This window comes from Labeo rohita, chromosome 4 (genome assembly GCF_022985175.1).
Source record: "Labeo rohita strain BAU-BD-2019 chromosome 4, IGBB_LRoh.1.0, whole genome shotgun sequence".
Classification (NCBI taxonomy): domain Eukaryota; kingdom Metazoa; phylum Chordata; class Actinopteri; order Cypriniformes; family Cyprinidae; genus Labeo; species Labeo rohita.
Genome location: NC_066872.1, coordinates 33,941,662 through 33,957,630, shown reverse-complemented (window position 1 = coordinate 33,957,630; position 15,969 = coordinate 33,941,662). Strand labels below are relative to the sequence as shown.

Genomic DNA, 15,969 nt, shown 5'->3' with positions numbered 1-15,969 from the left:
ACGTCATGCTCTGATTACTGATATGCAAGTCATGATTTAACAACTTTAAATTACATTATGTGATTATCAACTAAATCCTGCATCTTTTAAAGCTATGGTGCACTTACCACGAGAAACACTTGGTAAGAGGAGCCTGTGAAAAAACCCTGAGTGACCTAAAACTGGACTATGTTGATCTCTACCTAATGCATTTTCCCATGGGCACTAAGGTAGTACTATTAAGTGTATAACTAATAATAAAATAATCGCTTGTGCTTAATTTATGCTAATCTGTTTATTAAAATCAACAGCCTGGAAAGGAGTTTTTCCCATTTGATAAAGATGGCAAAGTCATTCCAGACAACAGCGACTTTTTAGAAACATGGGAGGTAATGAAACTAACTGCTTTTGAGATGTAAGTTGATAAAAGAACAGCTGCTGTTTACATTATTGTTCATTTTTTTCTATACAAAGGCAATGGAGGAGTTAGTGGACGCTGGGTTGGTCAGAGCTATTGGTATCTCTAACTTCAACCGGGATCAAATTGAGCGAATCCTGAAAAAACCAGGACTCAAGTACAAACCTGCCAACAATCAGGTATTGTGTTGCATTTAATCAGAAGAATTTAAACAGATTTTGACTTTTTAAAATCTTTTCACTAACTGCTTTTCACCTCCAGATCGAGTGCCATGCATATCTGACTCAGGAGAAGCTGATTAGCTACTGTCAGTCCAATGGCATTACAGTCACTGCATACAGTCCTCTGGGTTCCCCAACCAGACCATGGTAAGTACTTGCTAAAAATGTAAAAAAGAAAAAAAAAAATGTAGTGAAATGCCTATATATCACTACATATAAATTTGACTTTCTTCAGGGCTCAGGCAGGTGAGCCATCACTGTTGGAGGACCCAAAGATCAAGGCCATTGCTGATAAGCATGGTAAAACCACAGCACAGGTAGGTGTAGACTTGCGTTTTTTTTATTAGTTATGAAATGCTGACTAAGTTCATGTACTGTATGTATCCATCAGCTCTGAAGTACAATTTTTATCTGTCAGCTGAATGTAAGATTTGACCTTTGTAATATTTGCTAGTTACAAACACACAAAGGACTATATGACATGTTAAGCAAGGAACTTTATTTCCAGGTTCTAATCCGCTTCCACATGCAGAGGAATGTTGTGGTCATTCCCAAATCTGTAAACCCTAAAAGAATCAAGGAGAATTTTGAGGTATTTCCATTTTAATTAAACCATATGTGTTCTACATATACAGTTGAGGTCAAAAGTTTACATACATCTTATAGAATCTGCAAAATGTTAATTATATGATCAGGGAGATCATACAAAATTCTTGTTGTTTTTTATTTAGTACTGACCTGAATAAGATATTTTACATATAGAGAAAATAATAGTTGAATTTATAAAAATGACTCCATTCAAAAGTTTACATACGCTTGGTTTTTACTATGTTGTTACCTGAATGATCCACAGCTGTGTTTTTTTGTTTAGTGATATATGTTTATGACTCCCTTGTTTGTCCTGAACAACTGAGGGACTCATATGCAGCTATTACAGAAGGTTCAAACGCTCACTGATGTTCCAGAAGGAAAAATGATGCATTAAGAACTGGAGGGTGAAAACTTTTGAACAGAATGAAGATGTGTACATTTTTCTTATTTTGCTTAAATATCATATTTTTTCATTTAGTACTGCCCTTCAGAAGCTACAGATGATACTTACATGTTTCCCAGAAGAAAAAAATTGTTAAATTTATCCTAATCTCTAAATTCAAAAGTTTTCACCCCCCCGGCTCTTAATGCATCATGTTTGCTTCTGAAGCTTCAGTGAGCGTTTGAACCTTCTGTAATAGTTGCATATGAGTCCCTCAGTTGTCCTCAGTGTGAAAAGATGGATCTCAAAATCACACAGTCGTTGCTGGAAAGGGTTCAAATACACAAAATTCTGAAAAACTGTGAGACCTGAAGGATTTTTCGGAAGAACAGCAGGCTTCTGTTATTTTAGTCAAATAATGAACATTTTGCGGACTCTGCAAGGTGTATGTAAACTTTTGACCTCAACTGTACATAATATTATTAAAATTTAAGTCTTTTATCCATACAGGTATTTGATTTTGAGCTGAGTAAAGATGAGATGAACACCATACTGAGTTTTAATAGAAACTGGAGAGCTTTTATGCTGGAATGGTGAGTCATCGTTTAACTAATTTTCTGTAGACTTTGTATTCATTTGTGTAGTATTACGTCTCTAGAAATGCTAACTAATGGCCTCATTTGCCTTTTTATTGCAGGGCTTCCAACCATAAGGATTATCCATTGAATGCAGAATACTGAAGATTTCATAAATCCAGTTTGCTGCATTTTGCAATGTGAAGTAACTAACTACAATGTGAAGTAAATATGACTCCTGCATTTCTCATCAGGAATAAATGAAGTGTCAGTAATCTCAGAGAGCAGAACCACATTATCAGCATTTATTCAAGTGTAATACAGTCGTTTGAGGGACCAAATGTGGTTCATTGTAAAATACGGGTCAAGTGAGTTGTTCAAGACTTGAGAAACACATTTAAAAACATAAGCCAGAAAGCTGTTTGATGCAGAACTTTATTTGGATATTTCAACATCAATGCAGTAAACAAGAGCTGCTCTTATGAACTGTAAGTGCTTCTGTTGTCATATTATGAAAATAAGTAGTGTGTATTAATTAAAATATAAAAAAATATATAATCTCAGGACCAACACTTTTTCATGTTATCTGGCCAATTGTGCAAATGTGACCTTCAAATAAAAAAAATGTTACTAGTGCATTTCTCAGATGTCTTTATGATCTTCTTTATGATCATTTGTGCTGTTATGCAAACATTTTTTACATTTTACTTGAAATTGTCAAAAATATACCAAATATAATTTTATGGGCAAAAAAAGAAAATTCATTTAAAGTATAGTGGTTGTTATAATAAGAATTATAAACCTGCAAATTTAAGTGCATTTTCACATTAATCAATGGCAAAAACAAGCTCGGGAACAAGGAACTTGTTTTCCTTAAACTGCATGTTTCAAGATGTCTTCTTTTAATACTCGGTGTTAAATGGGTAGTCCTTGTGCTTCACACCCCTGCATTGAAAAAACATCAAGTTAAATGATAAATAAATTGTAATTTCATTTAAAAAAATCCTTTTCACATATAGCAAAACAAGGGTTTTGCTCCATTTTTAAATTAATTAAAAAAAAAAAAGTGGCTTGAGTAACTCTCAGCCAATGTAAATAACTTTCAAAAAATGTATTGTTCTTTCCTTTTTTTGTTCTTCAGTGCAAATGTAAAAGCAAAATGAAGATAAGTCTCGTTTTATGAGAAATTCATCAAAATTTAACGTTTATGAGTACAGCTGCAAAGCAATCGTAATTACAGTTTTTCTCAGTCGCTTTGGTGCATTTCTCACAACACTATTTACATTTGCACAACAGTTAATGCATTTCTCAAAACAATTAGTACAAACTGCAAAACCTAGTTGATAACCTGCAAAAGCGTGTCACTTGCTCAAAATGGATAGCTCATTCCTCAAAAGCAAGTATTCATGTCAATGAAAGTGTCAGTGTCATCAAGATGAAAAGTCCTGACACCATTGTTTATGAACAAGATAGTCAAATGGCTTTGTCATGTTTTCATTATGACAGTTTACTCTGTAAATTTTTTCCTATGCAAAAAAGTCAGATTTTGGTGACACTTCCTGAAAATGCTCAAGACAGCACTATATACTATTTGCACAGCCATTTGAAAACTACAGTAAAGCTAGACATTACTGTATTTAGTGAGGTATCTGAGTACAAGACACTGAATATGTATGTTTCACATTTTTACTTCATATGCTCTTTGCAATTCTAATTTATTCAAAGCATTGTGCAAACGAATAAATACACCCTTATTTACAACAAACATAAACTCCCTTTGGGTAGAGCTGTGCACAATTGTAAACAATATTGCAGTACATATTGGAACTGAACCTACAACATATAGGTATGTAAATCATTCATGCACATTTGCAGAAATTGTTCAATTTAGAAGACATTTTCAGGAAAAAAAAGATTTAAAATTTTTTATAAAATTTGCTTGACAGATTTTGACAACTAGTTCAACATTTTTGTATGTAATGACTCAAGCAATGAAATGAGGACTATTAGTTTTATATGGAATGACTATTCAGCATTCACAAGTTTAGTTAATTTTGACTGACATGACATAAGCAAATGATAATGTTATAAAACAGCAGAGAGTTGTATGAAAGCAATTGATGCATGTCCAAAAGCATTTGCAATTTGTTGGAAGGAATGAGAAACTGCTACTATGATGTGCACAAATGACTAAATGTTGTGGAGGTTGAAGTAAATGTTGTGCAAATGTAAATAGTGTTGTGAGAAATGCACCAAAGCGACTGAGAAAAACTGTAATCGATTCAAAATAAAATTTTATGTTTACATACTATGTGTGTGTGTACTGTGTATATTTATTATGTATATATAAATACACACACCCATGTATATATTAAAGGAGAAATATGTTAGATTTATAATTAAAATATTTATATTTATATAAGCGTTCACATACAATACATACAAATATATTTTTTTAAAATATACATATATGTGTGTGTATTTCTATATATACACACAAAATAAATATAGAGTACACACACACATAGTATGTAAACATAAACATTTATTTTGAATCGATTAATCGCAACTAAACGCTTTGCAGCTCTATTATTGATTAACAAGGATATCTTCCAGTGGGCTCAGGAAAAAAAATTACTTAAAACTTAATTCAAATGAAAAATTTTAATTAAAATTTGAATACCCCAATGACAGACATTGGTTCTTATTTTATGCATTAATATATTCAATTTTGTTCTTAAGAAACAAGACTTCATATCTAATTTCCACCTCAAGTATACACATCTTGATTATGGATGTTTAGATATTTGCATTGGAACACAAAACAAAAATACTCATATTCATTTTTTTTCCCAGTGCATGTAACATTTAATGCCAAGACATCGTAAATTTAAGACTATCTGCTCTGATTTAAGCCAATTTAAAGCCTGAATTTGTGAAAGTGCAAATTAAGACCCTTTAAGACCTGCAAAAGCTCTAATTTACATTGACTGCATTTCTTCATGCACTTTATTTTTCAAATATTTTATTAATTTCCATTAACTCTTCTAAAATTCCCTGTAAAACACACTCACCATTGCATTGGACAAGCCCTGAAGTTCTTGTTGAAGCCCAAAATAGTCTTCATGTCTTTCTCACTCAATTCAAAATCAAAGACCTTTTGGTGTAGAAAACAACAATAACAATCATAATTCACCATATTTATACAGTACTGACACAGCATGACTTCAGCAGATGAACTTACTTGAAAGTTCTCTTGAATACGCTGAGGTGTGATGGACTTGGGGATGGCGATCACATTCCTCTGAATGTGGAAGTGAATGAGAACCTGTACATGAATGTCAAATAAACATTATTCTAGGCATCATTAACAAGCTTTGACATAAGTAGGACGGAGGTTTCCTCACCTGGGCGGTAGTCTTTTTGTGCTTCTTTGCAATGGCCTTGATATTTGGGTCATCAAGCAGTGAGGGATCTTCAGGTTTCGCCCTACGTTTGAAACAATGTTCAAAGGTTATTTGTTGAAGCCATATATAAAAGTCACCAACTGCACCTTCATAGCAATTAAATGTTACATGCAATAAAACTTCAGCATTTACCAAGGTCTGTCTGGAGAACCCAGAGGACTGTATGCAGTAACTGCAATGCCTTTGGACTGACAATAGCTAATCAGCTTCTCCTGAGTCAGATAGGGATGGCACTCGATCTGAAAAAGAAAGAAAACCAATACAAAACTATTCTAATACCTAGTACGTAACAAAATCTTTCTTTAAAACAAACATTAGGCCTGCAGACCACAATGCAACCAGTGTCCTAATGACATTTTAAGCCTATATCCAGACCAATAAATGTGTCTATTCTTGACAAGTAGCAAAAAATTAAAGAAGCAATTGAATTACACAGTTCCTGGAGGCAAAAGCTGGCGATTAGATAAATGCTGACCTTTTTTTTTGGTCTGTAATTGTAACTAATGCCCTTTAAAGAGTATATGGTACCGACCTGATTGTTGGCAGGCTTGTACTTGAGTCCTGGTTTGTTCAGAATGGCTTCGATTTGGTCTCGATTAAAGTTGGAGATGCCAATGGCCTTAACCAACCCAGCATCCACTAACTCCTCCATGGCCTAATAATAGTTGTAGTTAACTAAATAGAGCTAAAGCATTTAGCCGATGGAAAGCAGTTGTGAATGCAGAAATGTAAAACAGATTCATTTGTTAAAAATCCATGTCCACATACCTCCCAGGTGTCCAAGAAATTGGTGTCATCAGCAATGGATAACCCTTCACTGTCTAATGGAAACTGTTCGGGCCCAGACTGAAAAGCAATGATGACAATGTATTTCTGAATGGTGAGATTTTAGCGAAAATCATTGCGAAAATCTACAGTTAATACTATGAATGAGTGACAGACAGGAATGTCAAAACTTTCTAATAAATCACCTTAAAGCCCATTGGCCAGTGAACCAGGTAAAGATCCAGGTAGTCCAACCTCAATTCACTTAAAGTCTTCTGACAGGCTACTTTCACTAAAGCCTTCTCGTGAAAGGTGCACCAGAGCTGTGAAACCAAAAAACATGCAAAGAATTAATTTTCCTTCATCACAAAGCTACTAAATCAGCACTTAGCCTTTCATTTCTTCTTCAAAAAAAAAAAAAAATCTTGAGATAAATGGTGCATGCTGGCATACCTTGCTGACCACGAACAGTTCTTCTCTTTTAACCACACCATCTTTTATCATGGCCTGAATTCCCTCTCCGACTTCCGTTTCATTGTTGTACACTGAGGCGGCATCGATGTGTCTGTACCCGGCGGCGATGGCTGCCTTCACAGCTTCAGCCACTTTACCTGGAGGAGACTGGAAGGAAACGACAGAATATAAGGAAAAGGATAGTAAAGAGAATGGTAAAAATTTGAGTGGAAAGGAAAGGAAATGAAAGTAAAATAGAAATGATAGGGGAAAGGAAAGGAAAGGAATGTAAAGTCAAAATAATAGGAAAAAGGAAAGGAAAGGAAAGTCGAAATAATATGAAAAAGGAAAGGAAAGTCAAAATAATGGGAAAAGGGAAAGGAAAGAAAAGTTAAAATAATAGGAAAAGGAAAGGAAAGGAAAGGAAAGGAAAGGAAAGGAAAGGAAAGGAAAGTCGAAATAATAGGAAAAAGGTAGGCTATTAATTCTCATCTCAAAATCACGTCTTATCTATCAAACAAAAAACTTACCGACTGTTATCAGTTAATAGACGTAAAAAACTGGTATCGGTAAATTTGCTTACTCACTATGACTATGCTATTTTCTCTAGGCACAAACATTCATATTTTGAGCATTGCTCAATACAGTTTATAACCATCATTTCAAATCGTTAACCAGCCAAAGTTTTTTGATAACCGTTTTTGCAAGTTCTCTTCTCTGAACTACGCCCCATATGATGAATCATACCAGCATATGCTGGTTAGGCATGTTTTGATGCTGGTTTAAGATGGTCCTTTGCTGGTTTATGCTGTGGTCCTTGACCAGCAACATGGCCAGCATAAACCAGCAAAGGACCAGCTTAAACCAGCCAAGGACCAGCATAAACCAGCTAAGGGCCAGCTTAAACCAGCATCAAAACATACCTAACCAGCATCCCAGCATCAAAACATACCGACCAGCATATGCTGTTTTTTTTCACCAGGGAATGCCAAAATCTTCAGCAATGTCAAGCATAATATGTTTTTTTTTTTTTTTTTAATAACACTTTTTTTAATGTGTTGTCGGAGTGTATGAAATACACATAGACAACAGTCTATGTGACTTTAGCCTATTTTACACCGTCAACAAGTTCAAAACATTATTGAATCAAATTAATTTGATTTCTTGCTGCTCTACAGTGTGGTCCATTTGCCTTTGCACCCTGGGAAGGCCAATGCTGTCACAAGGCGTTTTTTTTGTAAGTATTATTTAAGCTAGTTTATTTTTTATTTACAGTTGAACTCAAAAGTTTAGTAACACCTTGCAGAATCTGCAAAATGTTCACTATTTTACCAAAATAAGAGGGCTTATCATACAAAATGCATGTTATTTTTTATTTATTACTGACCTGAATATGATGTTTCACATAAAAGATGTGAATATAATTTTACTAACTATATGTACTATTCCAACTACACAATGCACAACAATAATTGCACAATAGCAATTTAAAAATAGTACAGTAGAAACAAATTTACAAAGTACTGTAAAAATACAGTACAATACTGTTTTGGAGTCATACAGTACCATGCTGTAAAGTTGCATTACAGTACATTGCTGTAAAACAAAATACAGTAACTTGCTGGCAACCTTGCTGCTAATAACTTACTGTAAAAAATACAGGAACATTTTTAACAGTGTAAATAAATGCACTTATGTAATGTAACACAATCACTCATAGAAGTAACCAGAACATACCTTCCATGTGCCCAGTCCGACGATGGGCATATCTGCCCCGGTATTGAGCTTCACAGACGTTGCCATGGTATAAGAGAGATTAAACAATGACTATTTCAACAGAACAGTTCCAAGCTCATCCGTCTGTGCAGAGTAGGAGGTGAATGGGCCAAGTACTGCTGTCTTGTACTGCTCTCTTGATGTCCAGCTCCACCTCTGTGTAAACTAATGGGTGGAGTTATGTTTAGGATAGGGTAAGAGGTAGGGTTAGGATGTGGTTAGGTGTCTATCTCCACCCATTAACTCCAGCGAGGGAGAGCTAGAGCTCCAGCTCCTCCCATTTGGCTCTGCAGAATGGGTTCACGCAGAGGCATCTCTGGATCGACTATTCTGGTCAGATTTTTGTGATGACGGAGCGATGTAAGATGACGTCACTGAGCATTTACCAATAAAACTCTGCTGTGAGGAAAATCTGCTGCTGTTGGAATGTTCATTCACGTCAGAATGGCACTGCCACTGTGGGGAGGAAGCAGTGCGATGCAGAAAATCAGAAATTAATGGAGTACAGTTAAGGTCAAAAATTTACATACACCTTTCAAATGCTCACTGATGGGGGGTGAAAACTTTTGAACAGAATGGAAATGTGTACAGTATTACATTATTTTGCCTAAATATCATATTTTTTTCATTTAGCATTTCCCTTCAGAAGCTACAGAAGATACTTACATGTTCCCCAGAAGACAAAATAAGTTTAAATTAAATTTAATAAGTTAAACAAGTTAAAGTGTGAAAAGATGGATCTCTAAATCACACAGTCATTGTTGGAAAGGGTTCAAATATTCAAAAATGTTGAAAAACCAAAGAATCTGTGGGGCCTGAAGGATTTTTCTGAAGAACAGCAGGCAGTTTAACTGTTCGGCACAAACAAGTGACTCATGAACAACATGAAAAAAAGAAACATTGAACAAAACAGCTGTGGATCATTCAGGTAACAACACAGTATTAAGAATCAAGCGTATGTAAACTTTTGAACAGGGTCATTTTTACAAATTCAACTATTATTTTCTCTTGTGGACTATATGTAAACATCTTTATGTGAAATATCTTATTCAGGTCAGTACTAAATAAAAACCTAACATGCATTTTGTATGATCCCTCTTATTTTAGTCAAATAATGAACATTTGCAGATTCTGCAAGGTGTATGTACATTTTTGACTTCAACTGTACATATTATTAAAATTTAAGTCTTTTATCCCTACAGGTCTTTGATTTTGAGCTGAGTAATGAGATGAACACCATACTGAGTTTTAATAGAAACTGGAGAGCTTTTATGCTGGAATCGTGAGTCATCGTTTTGCAAATTTACAGTGGACTTTGTATCCGTTTGTGTAGTATTATGTCTCTAGAAATGCTGACTAATGGCCTCATTTGCCTTTTTATTGCAGGGCTTCCAACCATAAGGAAATATCCATTGAATGCAGAATACTGAAGATTTATAAATCCAGTTTGCTGCATTTTGCAACGTGAAGTAACTAACTACAATGTTAAGTAAATATGACTCCTGCATTTCTCAGCAGGAATAAATGAAGTGTCAGTAATCTCAGAGAGCAGAACCACATTATCAGCATTTATTCAAGTGTAATGCAGTCGTTTGAGGGACCAAATGTAGTAAAATACAGGTCAAGTGAGTTGTTCAAGACGTGAGAAACACATTTAAAAACAACCCAGAGAGCTGTTTGATGCAGAACTTTATTTGGATTTTCAAACATCAATGCAGTAAACAAGAGCTGTAAGTGCTTTTGTTATCATATTATGAAAATAAGGAGTGTGTATTAATTCAAATATTAAAAATATATAATCTCAGGACCAACACTTTTTCATGTTATCTGGCCAATTGTGCAAATGTGACATTTCACAGTAGCACTGTAACGGAGTTTCTCAGTAACCTTAGGATTTTTAATGCAAATTTAAGTGCATTTTCACATTAATCAATGGCAAAAACAATCTTGGGAACAAGGAACTTGTTTTCCTTAAACTGCATGTTTCAAGATGTCTTCTTTTAATACTCGGTGTTAAATGGGTAGTCCTTGTGCTTCACACCCCTGCATTGACAGAAAAAACATCAAGTTAAATGATAAACAAATTGTAATTTCATTAAAAAAATCCTTTTCACATATAGTAAAACAAGGGTTTTGCTCCATTTTTAAATTAATTTTAAATAAAAGTGGCTTGAGTAACTCTCAGCCAATGTAAATAACTTTCAAAAAATGTATTGTTCTTTCCTTTTTTTGTTCTTCTGTGCAAATGTAAAAGCAAAATGAAGATAAGTCTCATTTTATGAGAAATTCATCAGAATGAACTGTTTATGGGTACAGCTGCAAAATGATTAATCACAATTAATCAATTCAAAATAAAGGTTTATGTTTATATACTGTGTGTGTGTGTACTGTGTATATTTATTATGTATATATAAATACACACACCCATGTATATATCAAGGAATAAATATGTTAGATTTATAATTTAAATATTTATATTTATATATAATTTGTTCACATACAATACATACAATTTTTTTAAAATATATACATATGTGTGTGCATTCATATATACACATAATAAACAGAGTACACACACACATAGTATGTAAACATAAACATTTATTTTGAATTGATTAATCGCGACTAATCGCTTTGCAGCTCTATTAATGATTAACAAGAATATCTTCCAGTGGGCTCAGAAAAAAAAAATCTAAGAAATCTACCTAATTCAAATAAAAAGCTAATTTTAATACCCCAATGACAGACATTTGTTCTTATTTTATGCATTAATATATTTATTTTGTTCAATTTCTCAAGAAACAAAGCTTCATATCTAATTTCCACCTTGATTATGGATGTTTAGATATTTGTATTGGAAAACAAAACAATACTGAAGATATTCTTTTTTTTTTTCCAGTGCATATAACATTTAATGCCAAGACATCGTAAATTTAAGACTTTCTGCTCTGATTTAAGCCAATTTAAAGCCTGAATTTGTGAAAGTGGAAATTAAGACCCTTTAAGACCTGCGAAAGCTCTAATTTACATTGACTACATTTCTTCATGCACTTTATTTTTCAAATATTTTATTAATTTCCATTAACTCTTCTAAAATTCCCTGTAAAACACACTCACCATTGCATTGGACAAGCCCTGAAGTTCTTGTTGAAGCCCAAAATGGTCTTCATGTCCTCCTCACTCAGTTCAAAATCAAAGACCTTTTGGTGTAGAAAACAACAATAACAATCATAATTCACCATATTTATACAGTACTGACACAGCATGACTTCAGCAGATGAACTTACTTGAAAGTTCTCTTGAATACGCTGAGGTGTGATGGACTTGGGGATGACGATCACATTCCTCTGAATGTGGAAGTGAATGAGAACCTGTACATGAATGTCAAATAAACATTATTCTATGCATCATTAACAAGCTTTGACATAAGTAGGACGGAGGTTTCCTCACCTGGGCGGTAGTCTTTTTGTGCTTCTCTGCAATGGCCTTGATGTTTGGGTCATCAAGCAGTGAGGGATCTTCAGGTTTCGCCCTAAGTTCAAAGGTTATTCGTTGAAGCCATATATAAAAGTTACCAACTGCACCTTGAACCTTCATAGCAATTAAATGTTACATGCAACAAAACTTCAGCATTTACCAAGGTCTGTCTGGAGAACCCAGAGGACTGTATGCAGTAACTGCAATGCCTTTGGACTGACAATAGCTAATCAGCTTCTCCTGAGTCAGATAGGGATGGCACTCGATCTGAAAAAGAAAGAAAACCAATACAAAACTATTCTAATACCTAGTACGTAACAAAATCTTCTTTAAAACAAACATTAGGCCTGCAGACCACAATGCAACCAGTGTCCTAATGACATTATAAGCCTATATCCAGACAAACAACTGTGTCTGTTCTTGACAAGTAACAGGAAATTAAAGGAGCAACTGAATTACACAGTTGCTGGAGGCAAAAGCTGGTGAATAGATAAATATTGACCTTTCTTGATCTGTAATTGTAACTAATGCCCTTTAAAGAGTATATGGTACCGACCTGATTGTTGGCAGGCTTGTACTTGAGTCCTGGTTTGTTCAGGATGGCTTCGATTTGGTCTCGATTAAAGTTGGAGATGCCAATGGCCTTAACCAACCCAGCATCCACTAACTCCTCCATGGCCTAATAATAATTGTAGTTAATTAAATAGAGTTAAAGCATTTAGCCAATGCATGCTGGAATTGCAATAGAAAGCAGTTGTGAATGCAGAAATATGTAAAACAGATTCATTTGTTAAAAATCCATGTCCTCATACCTCCCAGGTGTCCAAGAAACTGGTGTCATCAGCAATGGTTAGCCCTTCACTGTCTAATGGAAACTGATCTGGCCCAGACTGAAAAGCAATGATAATAATGTTTTTCTGAACAGTAATATTTCTATGAATGAGTAACAGACAGGAAGGTGGATTTTCTCTAAACTTTCTAATAAATCACCTTAAAGCCCATTGGCCAGTGAACCAGGTAAAGATCCAGGTAGTCCAGCTTCAGGTCACTTAAAGTCTTCTGACAGGCTCCTTTCACTAAGGCCTTCTCGTGAAAGGTGCACCAGAGCTGTGAAACCAAAATACATGCAAAGAATTAATTTTCCTTCATCACAAAGCTACTAAATCAGCACTTAGCCTTTCATTTCTTCTTCTTCAAAAAAAATCTTGAGACAAATGCTGGCATACCTTGCTGACCACGAACAGTTCTTCTCTTTTAACCACACCATCTTTTATCATGGCCTGAATTCCCTCTCCGACTTCCGTTTCATTGTTGTACACTGAGGCGGCATCGATGTGTCTGTACCCGGCGGCGATGGCTGCTTTCACAGCTTCAGCCACTTTACCTGGAGGAGACTGGAGGAAAAAATAACAGAATATAAAAAGATAAGACATAAAAAAGAGAAGAGGACAAAAAAATGAGTGGAAAGAAAAGAAAAGAAAATTGAAAAATTAATTGAAAATTAATATAAAAGGACAATAGAAACGACAGGGAAAAGGAAAGGAAAGGAAAATAAAAATGACGGGAACGGAATGGAACGGAAAGGAAAAGAAAGGAAAATAGAAATGATAGGGGAAAGGAAAGGAAATGAGGAACAGAAAGGAAAGTAGAAATAATGGAAATGAAAGGAAATGAAAGGAAATGAAAGGAATGGAAAAGGACAGGAAAAGGACAGGAAAAAGAAATGATAGGGGAAAGCTAACAAAAAGAGAGAAACTGAAAGAAAAGTAGAGAAAAGAGACGAACGTAAAGGAAAGTAGAAATAACAGGAAAAGAAAGAAAAATAGAAATGATAGGGGGAAGGAAAGGAAAAGAGAGGAAGGGAAAGGAAAATAGAAATGATAGGGGGAAGGAAAGGAAAAGAGAGGAAGGGAAAGGAAAATAGAAATGATAAGGGGGAAGGAAAGAAAAGAAAAAGAAAAGAAAAGAAAAGAAAAGATTATAGGGGAAAGGAATGGAATGAAAAGGAATGGAAAAATCATTGGGGGAAAGGAACAGAATGGAAAGGAACAGAGAGAACAAATAATTGGGGAAAGGAACGGAAAGAAAAGGAAAGGAAAAATTATTGGGGAAAGGAACGGAATGGAATGGAAAGGAAAAATTATTGGGGAAAGGAACGGAAAAGAACATAAAAACAATTGGGGAAAGGAACAGAAGGGAAAAGAGAGGAAAATCATTTGGAAAAGGGAATGGAATGAAACAGAAAGGAAAAATTATTGGGGAAAGGAATGGAAAAGAACATAAAAACGATTGGGGACAGGAACAGAATGGAATGGAAAAAAGATTGGGGAAAGGAACAGAATGGAAAGGAGAGGAAAATCATTGGGAAAAGGGAACGGAATGGAACGGAAAGGAAAAATTATTGGGGAAAGGAAAGGAATGGACAGAAATGGAAAAATGATTGGGGAAAGGAACGGAAAAGAACATAAAAACGATTGGGGAAAGGAACAGAATGGAATGGAAAAAAGATTGGGGAAAGGAATGGAATGGAAAGGAGAGGAAAATCATTGGGAAAAGGGAACGGAATGGAACGGAAAGGAAAAATTATTGGGGAAAGGAAAGGAATGGAAAGGAACGGAACGGAAAAGAACATAAAGACGACTGGGGAAAGGAACAGAATGGAATGGAAAAAAGATTGGGGAAAGGAATGGAATGGAAAGGAGAGGAAAATCACTGGGAAAAGGGAATGGAATGGAACAGAAAGGAAAAATTATTGGGGAAAGGAACAGAAAAGAACATAAAAACGATTGGGGAAAGGAACAGAATGGAATGGAAAAAAGACTGGAACGGAATGGAACAGAAAGGAAAAATTATTGGGGAAAGGAAAGGAATGGAAAGGAACGGAACGGAAAAGAACATAAAAACGACTGGGAAAAGGAACAGAATGGAATGGAAAGGAAAAAATATTGGGGAAAGGAACCAAAATGAACGGAATGGAATGGAAAGGAAAGGAAAAATGATTGGGAAAAGGAACGGAATGGTAAGGAACGGAAAAGAAAATAGAAATGATAGGGGAAAGAACATTACACGAAAAGGGAGGAGATTTTTTTTTTAATGAAATAACTGCACTAAAAAACTGCTGATTATTTGTTTTCATGTGTTTTCATTGAACCAAGTTCTTTGTCCTTTAGTCACTTAAGTATTAATTCTCCTCTCAATATCGGGTCTTATCTACCAAACAAAAGACTTACCGACTGTTATCAGCTGATAAAAACTGATATCGGTAAATTTGCTTACTCACTATGACCAAACTACTTTCTCTAGACACAAACAATCAATACAGTTTATAACCATAGCTTCAAATCGTTAAACAACCGAACTTTTTTGATAGCCATCTTTGCAGCTTCTCTTCTCTGAACTACGCCCCATATGACGAATCAATTTTTTTGCAGCCTCATTATTACTATGCAATTTAAATTCATTATGTTGATAGTGTCGTTGCGATCCCTTTACTTTATATTTAACCTTTGTATGCATTTGAAAAACTTTTGGGCATGAATTCCACATGCAGCGTGCCAGCTAAATGAACAGCTATTACGTAACGTAATATGATCACTCATAGAAGTAACCAGACTGTACCTTCCATGTGCCCAGTCCAACGATGGGCATATCTGCCCCGGTATTGAGCTTCACAGATGTTGCCATGGTAAAAGAGAGATTAAACAATAGCTATTTCAGCAGAACAGTCCCAAGTTCAGCAGCCCGTGCAGAGGAGGTGAACGGGTTCAGCTCTGGAACGACTATTCTGGTCTGAACGGAATCTTGTGACGACGGAGCGACGTGTGATGTCGTCACTCAGCATTTACCAATAAAACCCTGCTGTGAG

General features: G+C 35.1%; 2 protein-coding genes across 5 annotated transcripts in view; one reads left to right on the top strand and one right to left on the bottom strand.

Moving 5' to 3' along the window:
• The window catches only part of LOC127164014 (aldo-keto reductase family 1 member B1), a 10,764-nt gene extending 648 nt beyond the window's left edge, over window positions 1-10,116 (top strand). The window contains exons 3-10 of one of the 2 annotated variants that reach the window (XM_051107637.1): window positions 93-209; window positions 291-368; window positions 454-576; window positions 659-765; window positions 854-935; window positions 1,127-1,210; window positions 2,102-2,184; window positions 10,014-10,116. In XM_051107637.1, coding sequence (XP_050963594.1) covers window positions 93-209; window positions 291-368; window positions 454-576; window positions 659-765; window positions 854-935; window positions 1,127-1,210; window positions 2,102-2,184; window positions 10,014-10,095 — 756 coding nt within the window. In that variant the 3' untranslated portion in view covers window positions 10,096-10,116. Of the gene's footprint in view, window positions 1-92; window positions 210-290; window positions 369-453; window positions 577-658; window positions 766-853; window positions 936-1,126; window positions 1,211-2,101; window positions 2,185-2,288; window positions 2,805-10,013 lie in introns of those variants that run through there. The other variant, XM_051107638.1, reaches the window with a different exon arrangement.
• akr1b1.2 (aldo-keto reductase family 1, member B1 (aldose reductase), tandem duplicate 2) lies at window positions 2,920-15,909 on the bottom strand. Of its 3 annotated transcripts, none has more exons than XM_051107641.1 (10): window positions 8,589-8,727; window positions 6,852-7,019; window positions 6,605-6,721; window positions 6,402-6,479; window positions 6,166-6,288; window positions 5,766-5,872; window positions 5,574-5,655; window positions 5,411-5,494; window positions 5,241-5,323; window positions 2,920-3,111 (listed from the first exon to the last, which is right to left on the bottom strand). In XM_051107641.1, exons 1-10 carry the CDS (start codon window positions 8,652-8,654, stop codon window positions 3,069-3,071), a joined length of 951 nt encoding a protein of 316 aa, XP_050963598.1. In that variant the 5' UTR covers window positions 8,655-8,727; the 3' UTR covers window positions 2,920-3,068. The 3 variants fall into 3 exon arrangements, with proteins under 3 accessions (XP_050963598.1, XP_050963597.1, XP_050963596.1); XM_051107640.1 differs by lacking the exons at window positions 5,241-5,323; window positions 5,411-5,494; window positions 5,574-5,655; ... (4 more) ...; window positions 6,852-7,019; window positions 8,589-8,727 and adding exons at window positions 11,745-11,827; window positions 11,915-11,998; window positions 12,078-12,159; ... (4 more) ...; window positions 13,331-13,498; window positions 15,723-15,909 and having other exon boundaries at window positions 2,959-3,111; XM_051107639.1 differs by lacking the exons at window positions 2,920-3,111; window positions 5,241-5,323; window positions 5,411-5,494; ... (5 more) ...; window positions 6,852-7,019; window positions 8,589-8,727 and adding exons at window positions 10,300-10,670; window positions 11,745-11,827; window positions 11,915-11,998; ... (5 more) ...; window positions 13,331-13,498; window positions 15,723-15,908.
• Between the last annotated feature and the right edge of the window lie 60 nt (window positions 15,910-15,969).

Coding starts and splice junctions, on each gene's coding strand:
- akr1b1.2 (XM_051107640.1), bottom strand. CDS start 15,788: ATGGCAACATCTGTGAAGCTCAATACCGGGGCAGATATGCCCATCGTT. Junction 12,372..12,660: donor ACAAGCCTGCCAACAATCAG/GTCGGTACCATA, acceptor TTTCTTTTTCAG/ATCGAGTGCCATCCCTATCT. Junction 3,112..11,744: donor AGGGCTTGTCCAATGCAATG/GTGAGTGTGTTT, acceptor TTTTCAATGCAG/GGGTGTGAAGCACAAGGACT.